Source organism: Chanodichthys erythropterus, chromosome 8 (genome assembly GCF_024489055.1).
Source record: "Chanodichthys erythropterus isolate Z2021 chromosome 8, ASM2448905v1, whole genome shotgun sequence".
Taxonomy (NCBI): Eukaryota; Metazoa; Chordata; class Actinopteri; order Cypriniformes; family Xenocyprididae; genus Chanodichthys; species Chanodichthys erythropterus.
Window position 1 is genome coordinate 31739372 of NC_090228.1, and position 21209 is coordinate 31760580.

General features: G+C 39.2%; 2 protein-coding genes across 2 annotated transcripts in view; one reads left to right on the forward strand and one right to left on the reverse strand.

Annotated features, from left to right (window-relative positions):
* Nucleotides 1-501: 501 nt before the first annotated feature.
* LOC137024722 (NLR family CARD domain-containing protein 3-like) overlaps nt 502-21209 on the forward strand; it is a 47967-nt gene continuing 27259 nt past the window's right edge. The window contains exons 1-3 of the mRNA XM_067392573.1: nt 502-760; nt 1739-3554; nt 3822-3995. Coding sequence (XP_067248674.1) covers nt 502-760; nt 1739-3554; nt 3822-3995 — 2249 coding nt within the window. The remainder of the gene's footprint in view (nt 761-1738; nt 3555-3821; nt 3996-21209) is intronic.
* LOC137024262 (zinc finger BED domain-containing protein 4-like) lies at nt 12946-20497 on the reverse strand. The gene is made up of 6 exons (XM_067391590.1): nt 20171-20497; nt 17406-17507; nt 15858-16630; nt 14148-14444; nt 13547-13863; nt 12946-13313 (listed from the first exon to the last, which is right to left on the reverse strand). Exons 1-6 carry the CDS (start codon nt 20495-20497, stop codon nt 12946-12948), a joined length of 2184 nt encoding a protein of 727 aa, XP_067247691.1.

Here is a 21209-nt window from a genome sequence, read left to right on the forward strand (position 1 = left end):
TATATCCTGTAATTTCAGATACATTGTTTATGGATGTTTTGATAACAGACAGTGATTCTCCACATAGTTTCACTATTTTGTCCTGAGTCCTTTTGAAAACTGTTTCTATTAGTTTTGCAAATTGTTCTGGTATAACAGGTTTAAGTTCCAAAGAAAACAAGCTGATGTTTTAGGAGTTGTTGGCAGAGTATCTGAGGAAACACTTCTCAAAAAGGGCTGGGGAGCAGCAGCTAATTTGCTAGGGTGTTGCTAAATGGTTGCTAAGGTGTTTCTAGGGCATTCTGGGTGGTTGCTAGGGTTCTCATTGCTAGCATGTTTCAGATAGATGCCATGCAAAAGGAGTATTTTAGGACCCCTTTAACAGATGAGTTTGGATGAGAGTCCTGATCTGATCACAGGTTCATTTCATAATCCAAATAATATTTGAGTGCTTAGGTCCACGTGTTAAAATACTTCAGATCTTTTTCTTTTTATCCTGCAGCTGTGAATCTTTGAAGGGTAATGGCATCTGTTGAAGAACTTCTTGAGGAATCACTGAATGAACTGAAAATAGCTGAACTGAAGAAGTTTCAGTGGCACTTAAAAAATGACCATAAGCATATATCAAATTCTGACATGGAGAATGCAGATATCTTAGACACAGTGGATAAGATGGTAGCATGTTTTGGACCAGAAGAAGCTGTGAAGATCACGGTGGACATCCTGAGGAAGATGAACCAAAATAATCTGGCTGAGCAGCTGGAGAACAATCACAAGCCAGGTAACATTTAATTCACAGTGACTGTAATGTGATTGACTGTTGACCAGTGTGATGGTTTGACTTAATCTTTGCTCTTCGTTCTGCTGTGATGTGATTTTGTGATTTATGTTTCCCAGTGGGTGATCCTCTCTCTCACACACACGCAGGTCAGGCTGAAGTCAATGTAAAGACATCTGCCACTGTTGGAGCTTATTCAAAAGAGATATGGGGTAAATAACAACCACTGCCTGTGCATGGGAACAAGAAAAAAAAATGTAACAACAAGCAACAACTACAAAGACAGAACAGTGACAGATCTTATACATGCCCATTTAATAGAACAGAGTGTCTAGCCATGATTTTACAAATGGTTTACAAGGGTCTTACAGCCTGAATTAAAACTTCTGCAAGTGTAGCCCCTCCAGTTCGAACCATCTGCTCTAAATGAGGCTCAAACCCAGGCCCATCTACATGGGAAGCGGGAGCTCTAACAAAGAGGTTAAAGACTGTAGTCTCTAGTGTCAGTCGCTAGAGTGCCTCATCAGATTAATGGAGTGAGATTTACTAGCACACTTCTCACTAGCCTACGTCTATTACACTAGCAGCTTCCATATACAAAGGGCCATTGCAATAACCCTAACCTAACCCTTATACAGTCTCATGTCTTGTTTGGTGTGCTAGATGTCAATGGTTTGATCAAAAAGCTTTTAATAATTTTGGTCAGCATGGCCTTAGTCCAATAGTGACAAACCAATAAATGATCTGGAAGAAATTAGAAAAAGAAAGTAATTATGAAATTTTAATATTGAAGCCAATTGCATTTGAGCATTTGCATAAGTCAAAGCAGTTCCATCACCATATTTTATCAACCTCAGCATAATCAGTGTAAGATGTGCATGTAAACACTACTGCAGTAAGAATGTGATTAATTTGAATATAGTAGAAGCATGAACTTATGAAAAACATGATCACTTAGTCTTTTTCCCTATTTTTTTAAAGGCTCAACTGCAGATGACACTAAAGCTTCTCTCCATGATTACACAAATTCCAGACTTCATCTGAAGAAAAAATTAAAACAGGACTACGAGCAGATGTTGGTTGGTAATTCACAGACGGGTCATCTGGAATACCTGATTGATATCTACACTGATTTATATATGGTCGATAATGAGACTGGAGGAAGAGTGAATGAACACGAGGTGAGACAGATCGAATTTAATCACAACGGGTTGACTGCCAAAGAGACGCAATTAAAGTGTAATGACATGTTTAAAGTCCAGTGTGACACAGGTCGACGAAACAGAAAAGTGCTGACAATGGGGATCGCAGGAGTGGGAAAAACTGTCTCTGTCAATAAATTCATCTTTGACTGGGCTGAGGGAAGAGAAAATCAGGATATAGTGTTCATATTTCCACTTCCATTCCGTAGATTGAATTTGATTAAAGAAGAGTACAGTCTCATGGGACTGCTTAACAAGTACTTCTTTAGGTGTCCTGAAGAATTGCCCTCTCTTCCTGAAGGTGATGGTAAAGTTATGTTCATCTTTGATGGGCTGGATGAATGTCGCTTTCCTTTGAGCTTTAAAGAAGATGACATATTTACAAGTGTAAATGAAAAAACTACAGTGAGTAAAATAATAATAAACCTTATCAAAAGACATCTGGTTCCCTCTGCTCTCATCTGGATCACATCTAGACCAGCAGCAGCCAGTCTGATACCCCGTGACTACATTGATCAAGTGACAGAGGTGCGAGGATTTAACGATGAGCAGAAAGAGCAATACTTCAAAAATAACAGCACTACTGAGGTTTCTGAAAAAATCATCAGTCATATCAAGAAATCCAGGAGTCTGTATATCATGTGCCATATCCCTGTCTTCTGCTGGATTGCTCTCACTGTTCTTCAGCCTCTACTGGCTCGAGAGAGCAATGACAAAACTCCCACAACTCTCACAGGGATGTACACAAGCTTCCTAATTTCTCAGCAGCAACAGATGGAAAAAAAATACTGTGATGACCCTGAACCTAAAGCCAATGCAAGGTCTTTTGATCAGATTATTATGAAGCTTGGGAAACTGGCCTTTCAACAGCTGGAAAAAGGAAATCTGATTTTCTACAAAGAAGATCTTGAGAAATGTGGACTAGATGTCAGTGAAGGGTCTGTGTACTCTGGGTTATGCACTCGAATGTTTCAGGAGGAAAAGGTTTCAGCAAGAAATGTTTACAGCTTCGTACATCTCAGTGTACAGGAATTTGTTGCTGCCCTTTATGTGTTTTTGATGGGCAAAGATAAGAAAGCTGACCTATTTCTTCTGTCTTGGAGAGAAAAACTCACATGGAAACTGTCCAAAAAGCCATTCTTTCAGCTTCATAAGGCTGCAGTCAAGAAAGCTTTAGAAAGCGAGAACGGACACCTGGACCTTTTCCTCCGGTTCCTTCTGGGTCTCTCACTGGAGTCCAATCAGAGTGACCTGAAGGAACTAATACCAGAACTGGAACTGAAAACAGAGAGCCTTAAAAACACTGCTGGCTATATCAAAAAGAAAATAGAGAAGGAGAAATCAGTAGAGAGGACCATCAATCTCTTCTACTGTCTGAGTGAGCTGAAAGATAACTTTGTGGAGGAAATCCAGAAGAATCTGAGCTCAGGAAATCTTTCAGCACATAATCTCTCCTCTGCTCAGTGGTCTGGTCTGGTGTTTGTGCTCCAGATGTCAGAAGAGACTCAAGAGAAGTTTGAACTGCAGAAATACAGAAGATCTGAAGAAGCACTGATGAGACTGCTGCCAGTGATCAAAAACACCAGAAGAGCACTGTAAGAGTGTCCTTTACAATCATTTATATACACTTTTAGTCTTTTGTAATTGGGCCTTTTTTTGTTGACTTGTTGGCCTAGGCAGTTCAGAAAATCAATAAATGTTATGTGTGTGATGATAGTGTGATGATATAAATATAGGTTTAATGTTTTATAAAGAGAAAATTGTTTTAGCTTTGCTTACATCACTATAGTCAAAGAATTTTCCTGATTACAAACGCTTCATAATAAGCATTACTGTTGCTATTTTTGTTGTTCTTTACACAGGCTACAGTGCTGTAATCTCACTCCTCAGACCTGTGATCATTTGTCTTTAGTTTTACAATCCTCAAACTCCTTCCTGAGAGAGCTGGACCTGAGTAACAATGACCTGCAGGATTCTGGAGTGAAGCTTCTTTCTGATGGACTGAAGAGTCCAAACTGTCAGCTGGAGATATTGAGGTAAATGGTTTTAAAACAATTAACTACCCAGACAACACGTATGTTGGGCCAATGTAGACCCGATGCACAAAGTTCCATCGCCAACATGTAGCTCAGGGAGCGTTTGCTAATCAGGAAAATGTCACTGAGATGTCAGCATCTGATAGCAAATGCTCTCCGGCCGAAGTGAGGATGATGCAAAGCTGTAAATCCTGACCTCTCTGCATGGGCTTTCTAGGACCTTTATTTATTTAGGCTGGACCTTTCAGGCTACACCCAGATAGCACAGGGACATAGTATCAACCTAGAATTTCTCGACATCAAAGACCAACGTCAAACATGCCATACAAAACTAACAGAAAATCGATGCAGATGGTTTGCTTACCTTATGCTGAAACAATGTTGATATCAGTTGAGTGAAACAACGCTACAGGATAAACATGTATTCAACATGAAATCGATCTGGTTTGATTGCCTCACATTAAAACAATGTTGATTTCAGTTGGGTTCAAGTTTTATACAGTTAACACATTTTCTGTTTTAAAAATCTCAGATATTTAATACTAATAGATACATTAGCATGTTTATGTAAGAATCACACATCACATTCAGTTAAAATTGTTTTAATATTTACAAAATATAGTTACAGATAACCTTATATGTATAAACCTTCAATGTGACTTATAGAAAAGGCATTTACATTCAAATACAAGAATACAAGTAAATTACAGGCTAATATAAACAGTCTCAAGTTAAAAAATTAAAAGTAATATTTACTCAAGAACAAAACTGGGGCCGTATTTACAAAACATTTTATCTTACCACTAAGAGTTCTCCTAAATAGCAGTAAAAGTTTTTAGCTAAGAGTTTTCTCTTAAAACCTATTCACAAAGCTGCTGAGACAAACTTTTACTAAGGAATCGACTGAAGTCTTAAGCTAAGAGTAAGGGCGGGGTTGACCTCGTTGCTATGGAGAATACACACAGTTATTGGCTGATGGGGGAGGAGTCAGCGATTTAATCATATAAATATTGTAGAATGAGGTGTCATATTTCCATAATAAAGGTTTTAAAATACAAATGTTGCCCTATTCAAATAAATATTTTTTCATAAAAATGTGTAATCAAAATAGAATGTTGCCATATTGTTGCCATAAAGGTTTTAAAATGTAGGCTAAGTGTCACTAATTAAACTAGCATATACAGTAAATTGTGGACCGCCTCTTGGATGTCTGCATCTCAACAGAATGCAGAATTCAAGCGACAAATTACGTTTTATAAACAAAGTTTGGGAGAAACACTTTTGAACAGTCTTTCTAATCAGCTCGAGAGGAGGAATATATACAAGAGAGGCGACTCTCCTATGGTTACTTCGACAGTTTTCTGCATCCCTCCGCCACCCTGTCCCTCACTCTTGGCTGGGGATATGGGGAGAACCTTGGGTTTGGGCAAAATTCCAAGCTCAGAGCCCTCAATCCCCTTGGACAGCACACCAAATACGCTTATCGCAATAGTGATAGAGCCTTGGGTGCTGAACCTTGTCTTCATAATTGCAATACATTTTGATTTATAGATTTGAATCTACAATAAGGCACCAAAAATAAATCTTTAACAAATAAATAATTATATATATATTAACAAATATTAAAACTAGGACTGACACGCCTAAAACTAGCCACTCCTAAAACTAGGACTGACACGCCCATTATTTTTAAGAGTTTCTCCTAAATCAGCAAGTTAGGAGCTACTTTTAGCCTTAAGATGTTTTGTGAATATGGCCCCAGGTCATGTTTTTTTGTACCAAACGTGTTATTTTTATTGAAGCACAAAAGGAAATGTAAGAAAGAACATAATGAGACTGACAGCCTCAGAGAGTCACAATTCACTATCCCTGCTTCTTTTCTACTGGTGACTGAGACGATGTGACTCTCTCCTTTTGTGTTCCACAAAAATAAAGATATATGGGTGAGTAGATGGCTTATAAAGAAATATTACCCTTTAAAATTGGGGAATATAGCAGATGAATTGGTTTTTACTTTGCAATTAAAATGTAAGTTCCTCACTCTTGTATTATCAGGAATGTAAATTCCTTGAGGGAAAAAGTTGACAAAGATGTAACCCACAATTTCAATAGCATAGACAAAACTATTTTTAATTACTTAAAAAAAAAAACCCAACATATTATGGGCCAAAAAAAGAAAAGAAAAAATGTTTAACCCACATTGAAAAGTTATGAAATGCCCATGAGAAGGATGCAATGCTAGAGAAGCTGGAAAATTAAAGACCATTGTTAACAATTAAATATCACTTGTTTATGTATTGATAATATAGATAGATAAGATAGATGAGGTTTGTCATTGGTAAAAAAAATTCAGAATATTGACTCAAATTATGCATGTGCTGTATAATATCTAGTATTACTATAGCAAAACTGAGCATCTATGACAGTGGAGTCTGTAGAAAATATTTCAGTAAAGTCACAGAGAAAATTTGCAAACTTGTAGTTTTCTTTTCTCTCTCACAAACACAACACAACATCATGCGAATATGTGTAAAGAGTACCAAATTGATACACGGAGGTGTGACCTCTTGGTTGAATAAAAAAAAAAAAACAAATGTAGTAAAGTCAAGTAGATTGTATATTTTGAATATACTGCTTGTTAAATGTTGAATTCATGTTTATAAAAAAGACTCAAAGTGTGTCATCATATCACGCCGGTTACAGTGTCTGAAGAAATTTTGCATGCTCAAAGTCATGTGTCCACAGCATAAATGTGTGTATATGAACATCTTAATTTCTGATTTGTAGAATAGGACTTGTGCACCAGCAGAAAATAATTTGAAAAGGTTTAACTGTTGTGTTGTTTGTAAGATAGAAAGAGAGAGAAAAGTTTGCAACTTCTAAAAAAAACTTTTTCTCTGACTAAGTGTCCTGATGTGTGACTATTCTTAACAACTACAAATCTCACTGTCACAGGTGCTCAGTTTTGCTATAGTAATACCCTCACAGAACATGGTAGTAATCAGCCATCCATGCAAAAGCAGAGGTCGGTGTGGTGTACTGTTGGTACATCTGTCCAGGCCAACATCTGATATCTTCATGCCTTCAGCTGGGGATCCCAGAGACCCTGAAATAAAAACAGCATAGTTCAAAATCCATTGTACATGCCCATTACAAAGTATCACATCTGGTAACACAAATTAACATTCCAGGTTCAATTTAACTTTAGCTCAATAGACGATATTTGTAGTATAATATTGCTCAAAAGAAACAGTTTTGACTTGCACTCTGAATATTCCTTTAATATGGCATTTTGTGAGAGGCCTTTGTCACATTTTCTTCTATATGTAATTTTATACAGAATTAATGATTAATGTAAAAAATAAAGAATTCATGCATTTACAAACCTCATTTGGATAAATATGATGACAGTGATGTGCTGTAATGAAAAACATAAGACACATAACATGATAAAACTATTTTCATAGTGAGTAATTTTATAATAAATTAATTATGTTTTTAAAAGATCTTGTTAATAAACTTGCTTAAAAATGTTTACTTAATATTAGCTTTACCTTTCCAGTCTCTGATGTTTCTAGTCAAATTAGCATATTTTCCAGGCTAATAATGTAACATTATACCTATCATAATTTATTAATACAGATTGAAGCCTGTTGTGTTCAGTCTCTTGATCTGGGATAGTGGCAGCTATTGGGGAAACTCACCGTCTTCATGGCATCAAGGCCTTATCCTGAAGAATCTCAGCACCAAACGTTAGGGATTACATCTGGTAACAAGAGCATAGACATAACTCTAAGAGCTCTAATGACATCTTTAACCTCTGATATTGTATTGGAGATTTAATTCAAACATTTTAGAGAGTATGAGCAATGAGTGAGCTGACTAGATTTATGTGAAAAATAACGTATTAACGTAACCTCGGTTCCCTGAGATACGGAACGAGTACTGCGTATAGAGGAAAGGTCTCCTTTTTCCCAGCTGCTGAAGCCTTTTTCAATAGTGCAGTGTAACTGCACGGCCATTGGTTCAAACTTGAAAACTTTTTGAACCAATGTCCGCGAGGGAACCAACGGACAAGTGAGAGGGCCGGAGCCGTCGAACCCATGTGTTACACTTGCAAAAGGGGAGCTAACTCCCAAAGTGGCATGAGGCGGAGCTCGATAGAGGCCGCTGTATCATACCGAGAGGACCCGAGCTTGTAAGGTCGGGATATCCAAATTATAAAATCTGACAAAAGTGGACGGCGAGGACCAGCTGGCCGCCTCACAGATGTCTTTAATAGAAACTCCACTGGACCAGGCCCAAGAGGAAGCCATTCCTCTAGTGGAGTGGGCTCTAACTCCTATGGGGAAGTTATAGCCCATAGAGGAGTAGCAAGAGCAACAGCGTCAACTATCCAACGTGAAAGACGTTGCTTTGAGACCGAAGACCCTTTGGTGCGGCCGCCAAAGCAGATAAAGAGCTGATCTGATTGCCGGAAAGGCTGTGATCGCTCAACGTAGGTCCTCAATGCCCTGACAGGGCAGAGTAATTCCAGCTCTCGCTCGTCCGACGAGGGAGGAAGCGCTGAGAGAGAAATGACCTGTGCTCTGAATGGAGTCGCGAGCACCTTAGGAACGTAGCCATGCCTAGGTTTTAAGACGACTTTGGAGTCGTTGAGCCTGAACTCAAGGCATACAGGGCTCACAGAGAGGGCCTGCAAGTTGCCAACACGCTTGACCGATGCTAGTGCAAGTAGCAGAGCGTTTTTTGAGCATCAGGGGCCTGAGGTCAGCTGAATGCAGTGGCTTAAAGGGGGGCCCTTTGAGAGCTCTGAAGACCAAAGAGAGGTCTCAGGTGGGAACGGTGAGAGGACGAGGTGGATTCAAGAACCTCTCAAGAAACGCACCACAAGGCTGTTTCATCCCATTGACTGGCCAGCGATAGGAGCGTGAAACACTGCCATGGCTGCTACGTAAACCTTGAGCGTTGAAGGGGTGCGACCCATATCTAAATGCTCCTAGACGAAAGACAGTATCTGTGATACGTCACACTCCACAGGGTCTATGTTGCGTGCAGAGCACCAGTCAACAAAGACCGACCATTTCTGGGCGTAGAGGCGTCTCGTGGACGGGGCTCTTGCCTGAGAGATGGTATTTAGCACGTTCCCTGGGAGGTTTAGAGGCTCCCATAAAGGGACCAGAGGTGCAGAGCCCAGAGTTCTGGCTGGGGATGCCAGATCGTCCTGTTTGCCTGAGAGAGGAGGTCCTGTCTCAGGGGGATCGAACAGCCTGAACAGCTCCGAGGACCAAATTTGGCTCCTTCAGAGTGGGGCCACAAGGAGGACTCTGTGCTTGTCTTCCCTGACTCGTCTGATGACCTGAGGGATCAGAGCGATAGGGGAAAATGCATAAAGGAGGCAACTGGGCCAATCACGGGCCAGCGAATCTTCCTCCTTCGAAAAATAGATTGGACTCACCCCATTCCAGTGTGCACTCTGTTACCAACTCCCAATGTTCCCCTGGACCGGGGAACCATTGAAAGTTCCAGCAGTCGACTACTGGTTCCGAGAGAGCGAGAGGGTCTGGGACTCTGCACACCACCAACTGCAGCGGGCTCTGCGCAGACGCAGGATGACAGCAGACCTTTGTCACTCCACCGCTCCCCCGACACCTGCACTTCATCAACACCAGCATAAAGAGCACTCACACACACCACCACATTGTCCGGTCTCGTTTGCATTTAAACTCAAGGACTCCTAGCGATCTGCTTACCTGTCTTCAGCATCTCCCGTTCTCCTCGTGTGTATTCCAGGCTGTGTGTGAGTGTTCTCTGTCTCCTACGTCAAACTCCTTCAGCGCCATTCAAGATCTTCACTTTTACAACCACAAAAAGGACAGTATTACTCATCTGCACTTCAGTCAGTCATCACCATTGCTTCATTTATACTCACCTGCACTGCTGTTTCACTCTGCCGGTATCAATTCCTGTCTCCGACCCTTCTGTGTTGTTAATTAATTAATTAATGCACAGCTCAGAATAACTGTACATAAAATACAACTGTAGTGTAATTATTCCATCACAAATAAATCTTTCAATGAGTAAAACTGGCTGTCTATGGTGTTATAGACTACACAACATTATAATATTATTTTCAAATTACTTTGTAAATTATTACCATTTTACAGTTGTGTTCAAAATTATTCAACCCCCACTGAAATTGATTGTTTTGGTCGGTTTGACATTGATTTTGATCATTCAGTCATCCTGCTTACAATTAAATCAAAGAGGCACGTGTAGGTCAGACAAATATAACATAACATTTATAATGAAATAACCACAAATGTCTTTTCTGAGCTCACATCATTATCAGTTTTATTTAACCTCCAAGTGACATTCAATCTTAGTACTTAGTACAACGTCCTTTTACAGTTATAACAGCTTTTAAACGTGAAGCATAGCTTGACACAAGTGTCTTGCAGTGATCTACGGGTATCTTCGCCCATTCATCATGGGCAAAAGCCTCCAGTTCAGTCACATTCTTAGGCTTGCGCACTGCAACTGCTTTCTTTAAGTCCCACCAGAGGTTCTCAATCGGATTTAAGTCTGGTGACTGCGATGGCCACTTCAAAATGTTCCAGCCTTTAATCTGCAACCATGCTCTAGTGGACTTGGAGGTATGCTTGGGATCATTGTCCTGTTGAAAGGTCCAACGTCTCCCAAGCCTCAGGTTTGTGACGGACTGCATCACATTGTCATCCAATATCTCCTGGTACTGAAGAGAATTCATGGTACCTTGCACACGCTGAAGCTTCCCAGTACCTGCAGAAGCAAAACAGCCCCAAAGCATGATTGACCCCTGCCATGCTTCACAGTAGGCAAGGTGTTCTTTTCTTCATAGGCCTTGTTCTTCCTCCTCCAAACATAGCGTTGATCCATGGGCCCAAACAGTTCTAATTTTGTTTCATCAGTCCACAGAACACTATCCCAAAACTTCTGTGGTTTGTCCACATGACTTTTGGCATACTGCAGTCGACTCTTCTTATTCTTTGGAGACAGCAAGGGGGTGCGCCTGGGAGTTCTGGCATGGAGGCCTTCATTACGCAGGGTGCGCCGTATTGTCTGAGCAGAAACTTCAGTACCCACATCTGACAAATCTTTTCTTAGTTCCTCAGCAGTCACACGGGGACTTTTCTCCACTCTATGCTTCAGGTAGCGCACAGCAGTCGAAGTCAGCATCTTCTTTCTGCCACGACCAGGTAGCGTTTCAACAGTGCCCTTTGCCTTGAATTTACGAATGATGCTTCCTATGGTGTCTCTTGGTATGTTTAACATCTTTGCAATCTTCTTATAGCCATTGCCCTTCCTGTGAAGAGTAATCACCTGTTCTCTTGTCTTCCTGGACCATTCTCTTGACTTCACCATGTTTGTAACCACACCAGTAAATGTCTAGAAGGAGCTGAGTATCACAGTCATTTTAAAGCTGCCTAATTGGTGCTCATTAGGCTTTATTGCTGCTCCCTGACATCCACAGGTGTTTTCTATACCTCATTGAAAACACTTCAATGAACCTCTGTTCTTCAGAGTGGTAGTCTTTAAGGGGTTGAATAATTGTGTCAATGAAGAATTCACAAAAGAAACATTTACTACTGTATTACAAAACTAATTGATGTCATTTTAGTTGCATATGGTTCTTTAAGAAGTCCTTGTAGGATTTCATTCTGAACACAATTACAAATGTACACTAAATTCCCTAAAACCATTTACAGCATTGGGGGTTGAATAATTTTGAACACAACTGTAAATTATTGTCCCTGGATAAGTAGAGTACTCTTGAAATAAATTAACAGTGGCTGGAACAGATCTTAAGTATCAATTCCACTTAAAAAGATGCAATCTAATCCTGTTTACATGAAATAAGCCTGCTCACTGTAAGCTGTAAGCTTACGGACCTGTTGCTATGGCAGCAAGTCCAGGATGAGTGTCAGAGAACCGAACAATCCAAGATCATGCCAAATCTTCAATCAATCAAATCCAATGGTGGACGAAGTACACATACCAATGTACTTGAGTTAAAGTATAGATACCCAAGGTAAAATATTACTCAAGTAAAAGTAGAAGTTCTGCCTTTAAACATTCACTTGAGTGAAAGTACAAAAGTATTTGTCTTTAAATATACTTAAGTATCCAAGTACAATGCTTTTTTATGGCTATAATGTCCTATTATCATTTTTGTCACAAGACTCTTGCTTAACTCAGTCTACATAAAGACTCTAATGTCACTCTTGACACACCAATCTATTAATAAAATGACATTAATTAGTCAGACACTAATGTCTATAAAAAAATTTCATAAGCACAAAAAAATCCTTTAGAACTAAATGAAATAACAGGACTTGAGAGCAGGTAGTTTCAGTTTAACATTTATTTGTAACAGTTATCCAAGTTTTTATTTAAACTTAAACTTGCAAAACACAGGTTAACATGAGTTTTCCTTTACTATATCATATCTGAATGTTTCTGTGTATGGCCATATCAGATTCACTGTAATAGGAACTAGTGTTTGTGATCAGAAGAAATGCACTTGCCAGTCACAACTGCATATAGTAGTGTATATAATATTATTTCAGTTATGAATTTCCCCACACAGTCAGGAACAATATTTAGTAATGCTTTTACATGTAATTGTCAGTATTTGTGTATTATTAACTCTATACTGCTTCACATGAAACCTGGAGATACTTGGTAAAAAAAGTAAATAAAATAAATAAATAAAATATATCAACTAAGGTGACCTCAGCATAGTGTGAAAATCTCAAAACAAATTACATAACCTGTCATCACAAGTGACATACTAAAATAACAAGCTTCAAATGGCAATGAACAATAGTTGTGGCAGTAAACATTATTAATCAGTATTCCATTAAGTGTACTTTTGGTGAGCATGCTAGTACATTATGGCACTGAAGATCTAACTAAAGTGGCAATATCTTTTATTCAGCTTGAGAAGGAGCTGATTCTCAAAGTTGTGTGAGTCCATTCTTGCCCTCCTGGGACTGAAAATAAGCCCTGCTGTGCTGAAAAGACGTTCACAAGCTGCAGAGGCAGGTAAAGCAGTATTGAGCTTCAAAGACAACTTACAGACTGATGGGAAGGACTTGAGAATGTCTTTGTCATCAGCTTTGCAGGCAAGGTAGCCATCTAACTGCTTGATACCTTCCTGACCATGAGTAGGCTTCATGCTCGCAAAGAAGTCCTCTTCCTCAGAGCCACTGGAACCATCAGCTGGCGGCTGATTCAAAGTCTCTTCCTCCAGATGGTCCTTGATGTAGTCCAGGCCTGAAATGACATTCGCATAGATGCTAAGAATCAAAACTTTACTATAATCACACATTTCTCCAATATTAAAATGTCAAAAGAACAGTATTTAAACAAACCTAAACAAATTGAGAATGTCAAGATAACATTTTAGTTGGATATCTTAAAAAAAAAACAAAAAAAAAACATTTGGCTCAGTTTCTCAGAATCTTTAACTAATGACACTTTTAAAAATAAAAATAAAATAATCTTACCTAGTTTGACAATGCTTTCATCCGATGTCAAGGATGTTTTAAATTTCGGGACAAGTATTGCAGCCGCAATAAACTCTGGCTCTACCAGCATGTTTCCAAACCGCTGCTGCAGGCCTTCTTGTAGGGCACCAACCAGAGGTTTGCAGTACCTGGAGGTAATGCCAATTCGGTCAAGTTTTGAGATGAGGAGGGTCAGAGTAGGCAGAAGCCATCCCATCTGGACATCGATTTCAGCCTGAAGAATGTTGAGGGCTTTGGCAACGGGGCTCATGGTCCTGGCATACTCCTCCAGAAAGGCAAATTCAACTGGACTTAGCCTATCACACATTGAAACAACAACAATTAATAATTTCATGTCATTACATGTGTGTGTCATTTTACAAACAGTGGAATTACTAGGCCCTCAAGAGTCATAAATTCTTGTACTTCTCCCAGTATCTACTCCTATCCAATCCTTACTGAGCATGGAGTAGTCAAACAACTATTCAAAGTAATGAGTTAAAAAACAAAAAAAAACATGGTGTTTACCATTATCTTTACTGGAACATGAATTTAAAGAAATGGAAGAAAAAACAAACAAACAAAAAAAACCAGCACTTACATTGGCAACTTGAATGAAGTGCAGACGGTTCTGATAGCCCCCTCTCCCTGATCTTTAATTATACGAAGAATTCTCTCAATGGCGAGAAATAAGGAATTCCACCTTGTTGCGTTGGGGCGGATCAGCTGAATTTTGCAAGTGTCTTCTATAATCTCTGCAGCAGCAGCAGATCTGCCACACTTATTCCATAGTGCATAACACTTAGCGAATGCTGATTGGGACAGCTTCTTGTAGGCTTCATTTGAACAGGCTTTTGCTGCATCCACTGTGGAAACCAAGTTTAATAAATGGCAGGCAAGGCAAGGCAATTTTATTTGTATAGCACATTTCATACACAATGGTAATTCAAAGTGCTTTACATAAAAAGAATAATAAAAATAGAACATAAGGAATAGAAATAACAGTAAAAACAGAGAATTTTGCTATCTGGATGGAAGAGCTAGTAAGTCTCAGGGAGTTTGTTGTTGTTGTCGTCCATCAGAGTTGGATCTAAACGGATCCATTCATCAGAGCGGATCAGAATGGATCTTCCTCATCCAACAGGACTGCTACCTGTTAAGGCACTTCAAACTGATAAACATAGTTTCAATCTCCCCTTTTTCCAAGACTCCTCAAACTACACCACACAGCCCTAATCCCCCTTCCGGAGATATCTTACCTATGGAACGCAGTTCAAATTTCCCCTTTGGAAAGTGTCCTGACTGTAATCCAGAGATATCTTAACCATGCACCACAGCTTAAATTTCCCCATGGTTTGTCAAATTTACCAAATTTTAACCTAATCACTTTCTTCCTAATTCTCCGAGCTCTTTCAACCAGACAGCAATATTTAAAATGCATTAAAAGTCAGAATAACAAGATGATACATAAAAGATATAAAATACATTAAAAATGAAATAAAAACAGGAAAAGGAATTAAAAGAATAAAAAGATAATACGTATAAAATAAAGTGCAAACAGTTCGGACATAGCACAGTGCTCAATCAGCAAATGCATAGATAAAAAGATGTGTTTTGAGTCTGGATTTGAATGTGGCTACTGTTGGAGCACACCTGATCTATATGTAACTATATGTATTGTGAAAAATGCTAAATGGAATTGAATACGCTGCATGTAAAACTATTTAAAATAGAATTTATATTCCAACATAACATTGCATCTAATTTCACAATATCAGAGCCCTCAGCTTGAAAAGTTTCAAAAACAAATACTATGAAATATGGTGAAACAGCTAACTTAGCTGACGACGTGTACAATGTCCATGGTGACGTGACGTCACATGTCTATATTTTATCAAACACAATAAAACAGTTTTCTGCAAGCTATTGTTAAATGCATAGGTAAAAAGATGTGTTTTGAGTCTGGATTTGAATGTGGCTACTGTTGGAGCACACCTGATCTCTTCTGGAAGCTGGTTCCAGCTGCGGCTGGCGTAACAGCTAAAAGCAGACTCTCCTTGCTTTGAGTGAACCCTGGGTATTTCTAAATGACTTGATCCTCATGATCTGAGTGATCTGTTAGGTTTATATTCTATGAGCATATCTGCAATGTATTGAGGTCCTAGGCCATTGAGTGATTTATAAACAAGTAACAGTACTTTAAAATCAATTCTAAATGCAACTGGAAGCCAGTGCAAGGACCTGAGGACTGGTGTGATGTGTTCATGTTTTCTGGTTCTGCTCAGAATCCTGGCAGCAGCGTTCTGAGGCACATCGATGATGTTTCGGAAGTTGGAATTGTAAGCCATCATCTTCATCTAAAACAGCTGTGACCTCTACAAAGTCCACCTCAACACCATCTACATCCACGTCCACATCATCACCACACATCTCGTCACTGATCTCATCATCTTCAGCCTCACCTGAAGCAGAGTTATTGTTATCATCTTGCTGTCCATATATCCGAAATGCCTTTAAAAAATTTGACCCATTGTCCGTAGTAGTTCGAACAACCTTATTCTGTATGCCGAATTCAGAATGTATTTCATTTAGTGTGCAAGCCAAAACATTAAAAGTGTGCGAACCTTTGAGCTGCCTGCATGCTAGTGCTACTGAGCACCTCTCCAGACTGTTAGGATCAACCCAGTGGCCAGTGACACAGATGAAACCTCTTCTCCTTGAACTCCAACAATCTGTTGTCGATGCTATGAAATTGATCCCTGACATTGCTTTTTTTAGATTTTTCTTCATTTCAAGTACTGCCTCATCCATCTTACGTCGCAGAGTGGTCCTTGACATGAGAGAGGCGTTAGGCTGAAGTTCATGCAAGAAAGCTTGAAATGATGGCTGGTCCACCACACTAAAGGGTTGTAGACTCTGGATCACAAAATTCAACACTGCATGATCAACATTCTTCTGTGTGACTAGCTTGGTTTCTCTCAACTTCAACTGTCTGGAGGTTGAAGGAGCCTCCTCGCTCTCCATTTTTCTTTTCCTTGGCGCTGTTAGGGCAATATATCTCTGCATGTGGCTACCATGTTTTCTCTGCAAAAAGGAAACATTCAAAACATTAAGTTAAACCAGAGATCAGTCTCCTCTATTTGATTAAATAAAATAAGCATTTCATGTGCTTTTAGCATGTCATAGATGTATGCTACAGTGTACATTATTTTCAGAATAGGCTTAGTTAGATCACAGTCTTTGGAAGCTGAACTTTTGAAAATAACAATCACTGTTAAAAAGGAGCACTCCACCAGTCAACTGTTTTAGCATCATACATGCACCAATGCTAAATTTTCATATAATGTAATCATTATGTTCCCAACTTGTAATAATTACTTTAATTAGCTCATTGTTTACTTTAAATTAAAATAAGATGTTAGCTAATAACAGCATGATTTTTATAATCTTAGAACTGTAAATTTCTGACATAGATAACTTGGACACAGTCACCTCTGATAACAGATCACTTTAAATTGTAATGTAGACATACTTTCTGTAAAGGTCCTTCGAAACTATATGTATTGTGAAAAATGCTAAATGGAATTGAATACGCTGCATGTAAAACTATTTAAAATAGAATTTATATTCCAACATAACATTGCATCTAATTTCACAATATCAGAGCCCTCAGCTTGAAAAGTTTCAAAAACAAATACTATGAAATATGGTGAAACAGCTAACTTAGCTGACGACGTGTACAATGTCCATGGTGACGTGACGTCACATGTCTATATTTTATCAAACACAATAAAACAGTTTTCTGCAAGCTATTGTTAAATTTCTCGTTAAAAAAAAATGTGAAATGAAAATGGCTTACCTCTACGTGTTTCCTTAGATTGGAAGGAGAATTCTTGTATGACGAAATTGTACAGGGCCGAGGCAGGCAGAGAAGGCACTTAAAAATGAAGGACTCGTTCTTCTTTTCAATAATTTAAAAAAAAGTGCGTAAATAAGGCCATGGGTGTTGTGGCATGTTAGAGTCAGTAACGTTAGTTTCTTCCATCATTTATCAGGACACTGGCGCTCAATGTTATGCCTGTTGCATTGACGTGATGTCACGTCACTCATGTTGAACCCTATATTTGCGCTGTTGCCAAGGAGCCAACAGGGGCAAGTAAAACAAGTTCAAAACTAAACGCGTGCTGTGATTGGTGGCTCGTTTGACCAGTTAAGTTTTTATCCACTCATAAATAAAAAGGAACGACTGATTTTGAGAATGTAATAGAGTAAAAAGTAAGATATTTGACCTTGAAATGTAGTGGAGTTAAAGTAAAAGTCTCCCCAAATTGAAATACTTCAGTAAAGTACAGATACGCAAAAAAGCTACTTAAGTACAGTAACAAATTACATTTACTTCGTTACTGTCCACCACTGATCAAATCCAGGTAACCACATTAATGGCGTACGAAGAAGTTTAGATCTAGCCAGCTCCAAAACACCAACCTGGAAGTTTCTAGTAATCCTGATGACTTTGATTAGCTAGATCAGATATGCTTAATTAGGGTGGAGCTAAGCTCAGCAGGGCAGTGGCCCTCCAGGAGCTGAGTTTGAATCTACTGCAGTAAATGCGACTCCACATGAACTCCTGCAAGTGAGTTTAGGCCACTCATAACATGGTTCTGAAAATCCAACTTGTGCAAAACATTTTCCCAATTTCGTAATGAGAATTTTTTATAAATCTTCTCAACAATTAAGTCGCTGGTGTTTTATTGTCATTAGCTCGCTGAGGTTTTCTGTTAAAATATATGCTATGTTAAAAATATAAGCTGTTATGTTAAAATATAAGCTTTAGTTATTTTAAATTTAGTATTTGAAGATATTTTAGGTGTTATGAACTTTTAAAAGGGTCTAGGGTTAGAACGTAACATTTAGATATTATATTGCTATAACGGAGCAGGCAGCAGAAAAGACCAGACACCAAAAGCATTTATAATCAATGGATTTATTATTTCAAAAAGCCGAAGCCAATGTGAGTGCGCTATCTTACAATGTAGTTTGGAAAGAGATAAAGAAAGGAAAATACAATTAACTAATGGGGAAAAGAACTATGGTGGCGCCAAATTGAAGAAAAGAATAAAACAAAATAATTCATAAACTAAGTCCCCAAAATCCTCTAAGCTGGCTAACCAAAGAAAAATGCAGAAAGCAAAACCAAAATCTTCGGTGCATCCAACGCCTTAACTGAAACTACTCTAAATAAAAAACAGAAATACAGAAAGGGCACTCACCTCTTACCTGTTGTATATAACATTAAATCTCTACGGGCAGTATGTATGTCGCGCGACCTGCTTACCTGTTCTGTTTCCCCAAAAGGTAGTAAGTTACTCTTCACTCTCAACATTTCACATAGTACAAAGGCAAATGTTGAATTCACGCCGAATAACAAAAGAGACAAGTTATGACAGGCTCTAACTTAAACACCTGACATACATACATACATATCCGAAACACGCGCAGCACGTAACACTCCCGCCCACAAGAACAAACTATATGAAATTGCATATATTTGTTATTTCAGCAATAAACAGGTAACACAATTACACCCTAGAGAGGGCATCAGCGAACACATTCTCCGCACCTCTCTTGTGCTTTATGACCAAGTTGTAACTCTGTACAATTAGGGACCAACGCATTAAGCGTTGATTCTGATTGTACATACGCAACAAAAACACTAGGGGGTTATGATCCACAAGAAGTCTGCTCAGAGAACGGCAGTACACCTGCAACCACAAAGGATTGAGTAGTACCAGTGTCGCGGAGCATTTTAATTCTCACCTGATCTGTAGACTTACCCGTAATGGAAATTAACCCTTCCATCAGGAACGGTTCGTAACTAAAATCTGGCTTACCATCACACTCAGCATTGTCAACGTCAACAGCCTTCACAAAACCAACGCTCTTGGTTGCAGATCCCTGCTGCTTTCGTTTCAGCACGGAACAGTCAGCAATTAAATGACCAGACTTATGACAATAAAAGCATTCCCGATCTTCCTTTGGCTTCGGAGCACCTGCTTTTGGTCGTGACTGGTTATTCGGAGGAACGGACGTGGGTTTATCAGAACGGACGGTGGTAAATACATTCTTATGTGTTAGCACGATTTAATCTGCAAAGACAGAAGCTTGAGATAAGGCGGTCATCTTTTTTTCATTTAAGTATACAACGACACGTTCGGGAATACAGTTCTTAAATTCTTCTAAAAGAATAAATTCTCGTAGTGTCTTAAAATCTGTGACTTTACTCGACACGCACCACTTGTCAAATAAAACACCTTTCTCTCTGGCGAATTCAACGAACAATTGACAGGAATTTTTCTTGTGGCCTCTAAATCACTGCCTATAAGCTTCTGGTACTAACTCATAAGCGTGCAAGATTGCAGCTTTCATCATGTCGTAATTTAAACTGTCTTCTAAAGATAGAGTTGCACACACCTCCTGAGCCTTACCAGTTAATTTGCACTGCAACAGTAAAGGCCACACTTCCCTAGACCAATTTAGTGCGGACGCAATACGCTCAAACACACCAAAATATGAGTCGACTTCTGCTTCTCGAAATTGCGGTACGAGAGAGATATGCTTACTCACGTTAAAGGTGGTTGCTGCTAACCCAGCCCCCGATGGAGCACCAGCAGTCTGCACCGGTGGAACAACAGGGACAGGTGAATTTTTAGCTGCGTTTAGCTCAAGTTCACGCAGTTTAATCTGCTTATCCGCCTCAATTTCTAACCTGCAAACTTCAAGACGCAAATTCATCTCAGCCCGACGACTCTCTGCCCGTTCTTGCGCTTCCATTTGGACACGCGCCAAGCGAACTTTCAACTGGGCATCACCTCCAGACCCAACAGAGATCGGAGAAAAAGGTTCAAAGGGCCGCAGAACAGCCTTGGTCTCATACCCCTCCACCTCAGCCATTCCACCTTGCTACTCATCACCAGACACATGTGAGTGAACGTCGGTGCCAAGAGAATCCTCTGTTCCAGCAGGCAAAACCAAAACACACAGTTCCACTAACCTTTGTATGATAATGCTCTTTATATCTCTCTTAAGCTGTTGCTTCGTAACCGCAATTTTATAATGGGCAGCAATACATAGTAAATCATCTTTTCTGCACTTGTTAAGCTGTTCAACAGACGGCGTTTAAACGAAATTCCCTAAGTCAAAATCGGCCGTTACCACGCCGAAACAAACCCGGTTAACCAGTCACGCCCTACAAACAAATTACGAAAGAGCCTTGGCCATTCTACTTCCCACTCCAGCAATATTTAATCATGGGAAATATTATCCCGGACGAGCCCCCATTAAATGTTACGAACTTTTAAAACGGTCTTGGGTTAGAACGTAACATTTAGATATTATATTGCTATAACGGAGCGGGCAGTTGAAAAGACCAGACACCAAAAGCATTTATAATCAATGGATTTATTATTTCAAAAAGCCGAATCCACTAGACAACATGTGAGTGCGTCATCTTACATCTTACAATGTAGTTTGGAAAGAGATAAAGAAAGGAAAATACAATTAACTAATGGGGAAAAAAACTATGGTGGCGCCAAATTAAAGAAAATAATAAAACAAAATAATTCATAAACTAAGTCCCCAAAATCCTCTAAACTGGCTAACCAAA

Coding starts and splice junctions, on each gene's coding strand:
- LOC137024262 (XM_067391590.1), bottom strand. CDS start 20,497: ATGGCTGAGGTGGAGGGGTATGAGACCAAGGCTGTTCTGCGGCCCTTT. Junction 17,508..20,170: donor TAGCAGCAACCACCTTTAAC/GTGAGTAAGCAT, acceptor ATTATTGAAAAG/AAGAACGAGTCCTTCATTTT. Junction 13,864..14,147: donor ACTTCATTCAAGTTGCCAAT/GTAAGTGCTGGT, acceptor AATGTGTGATAG/GCTAAGTCCAGTTGAATTTG.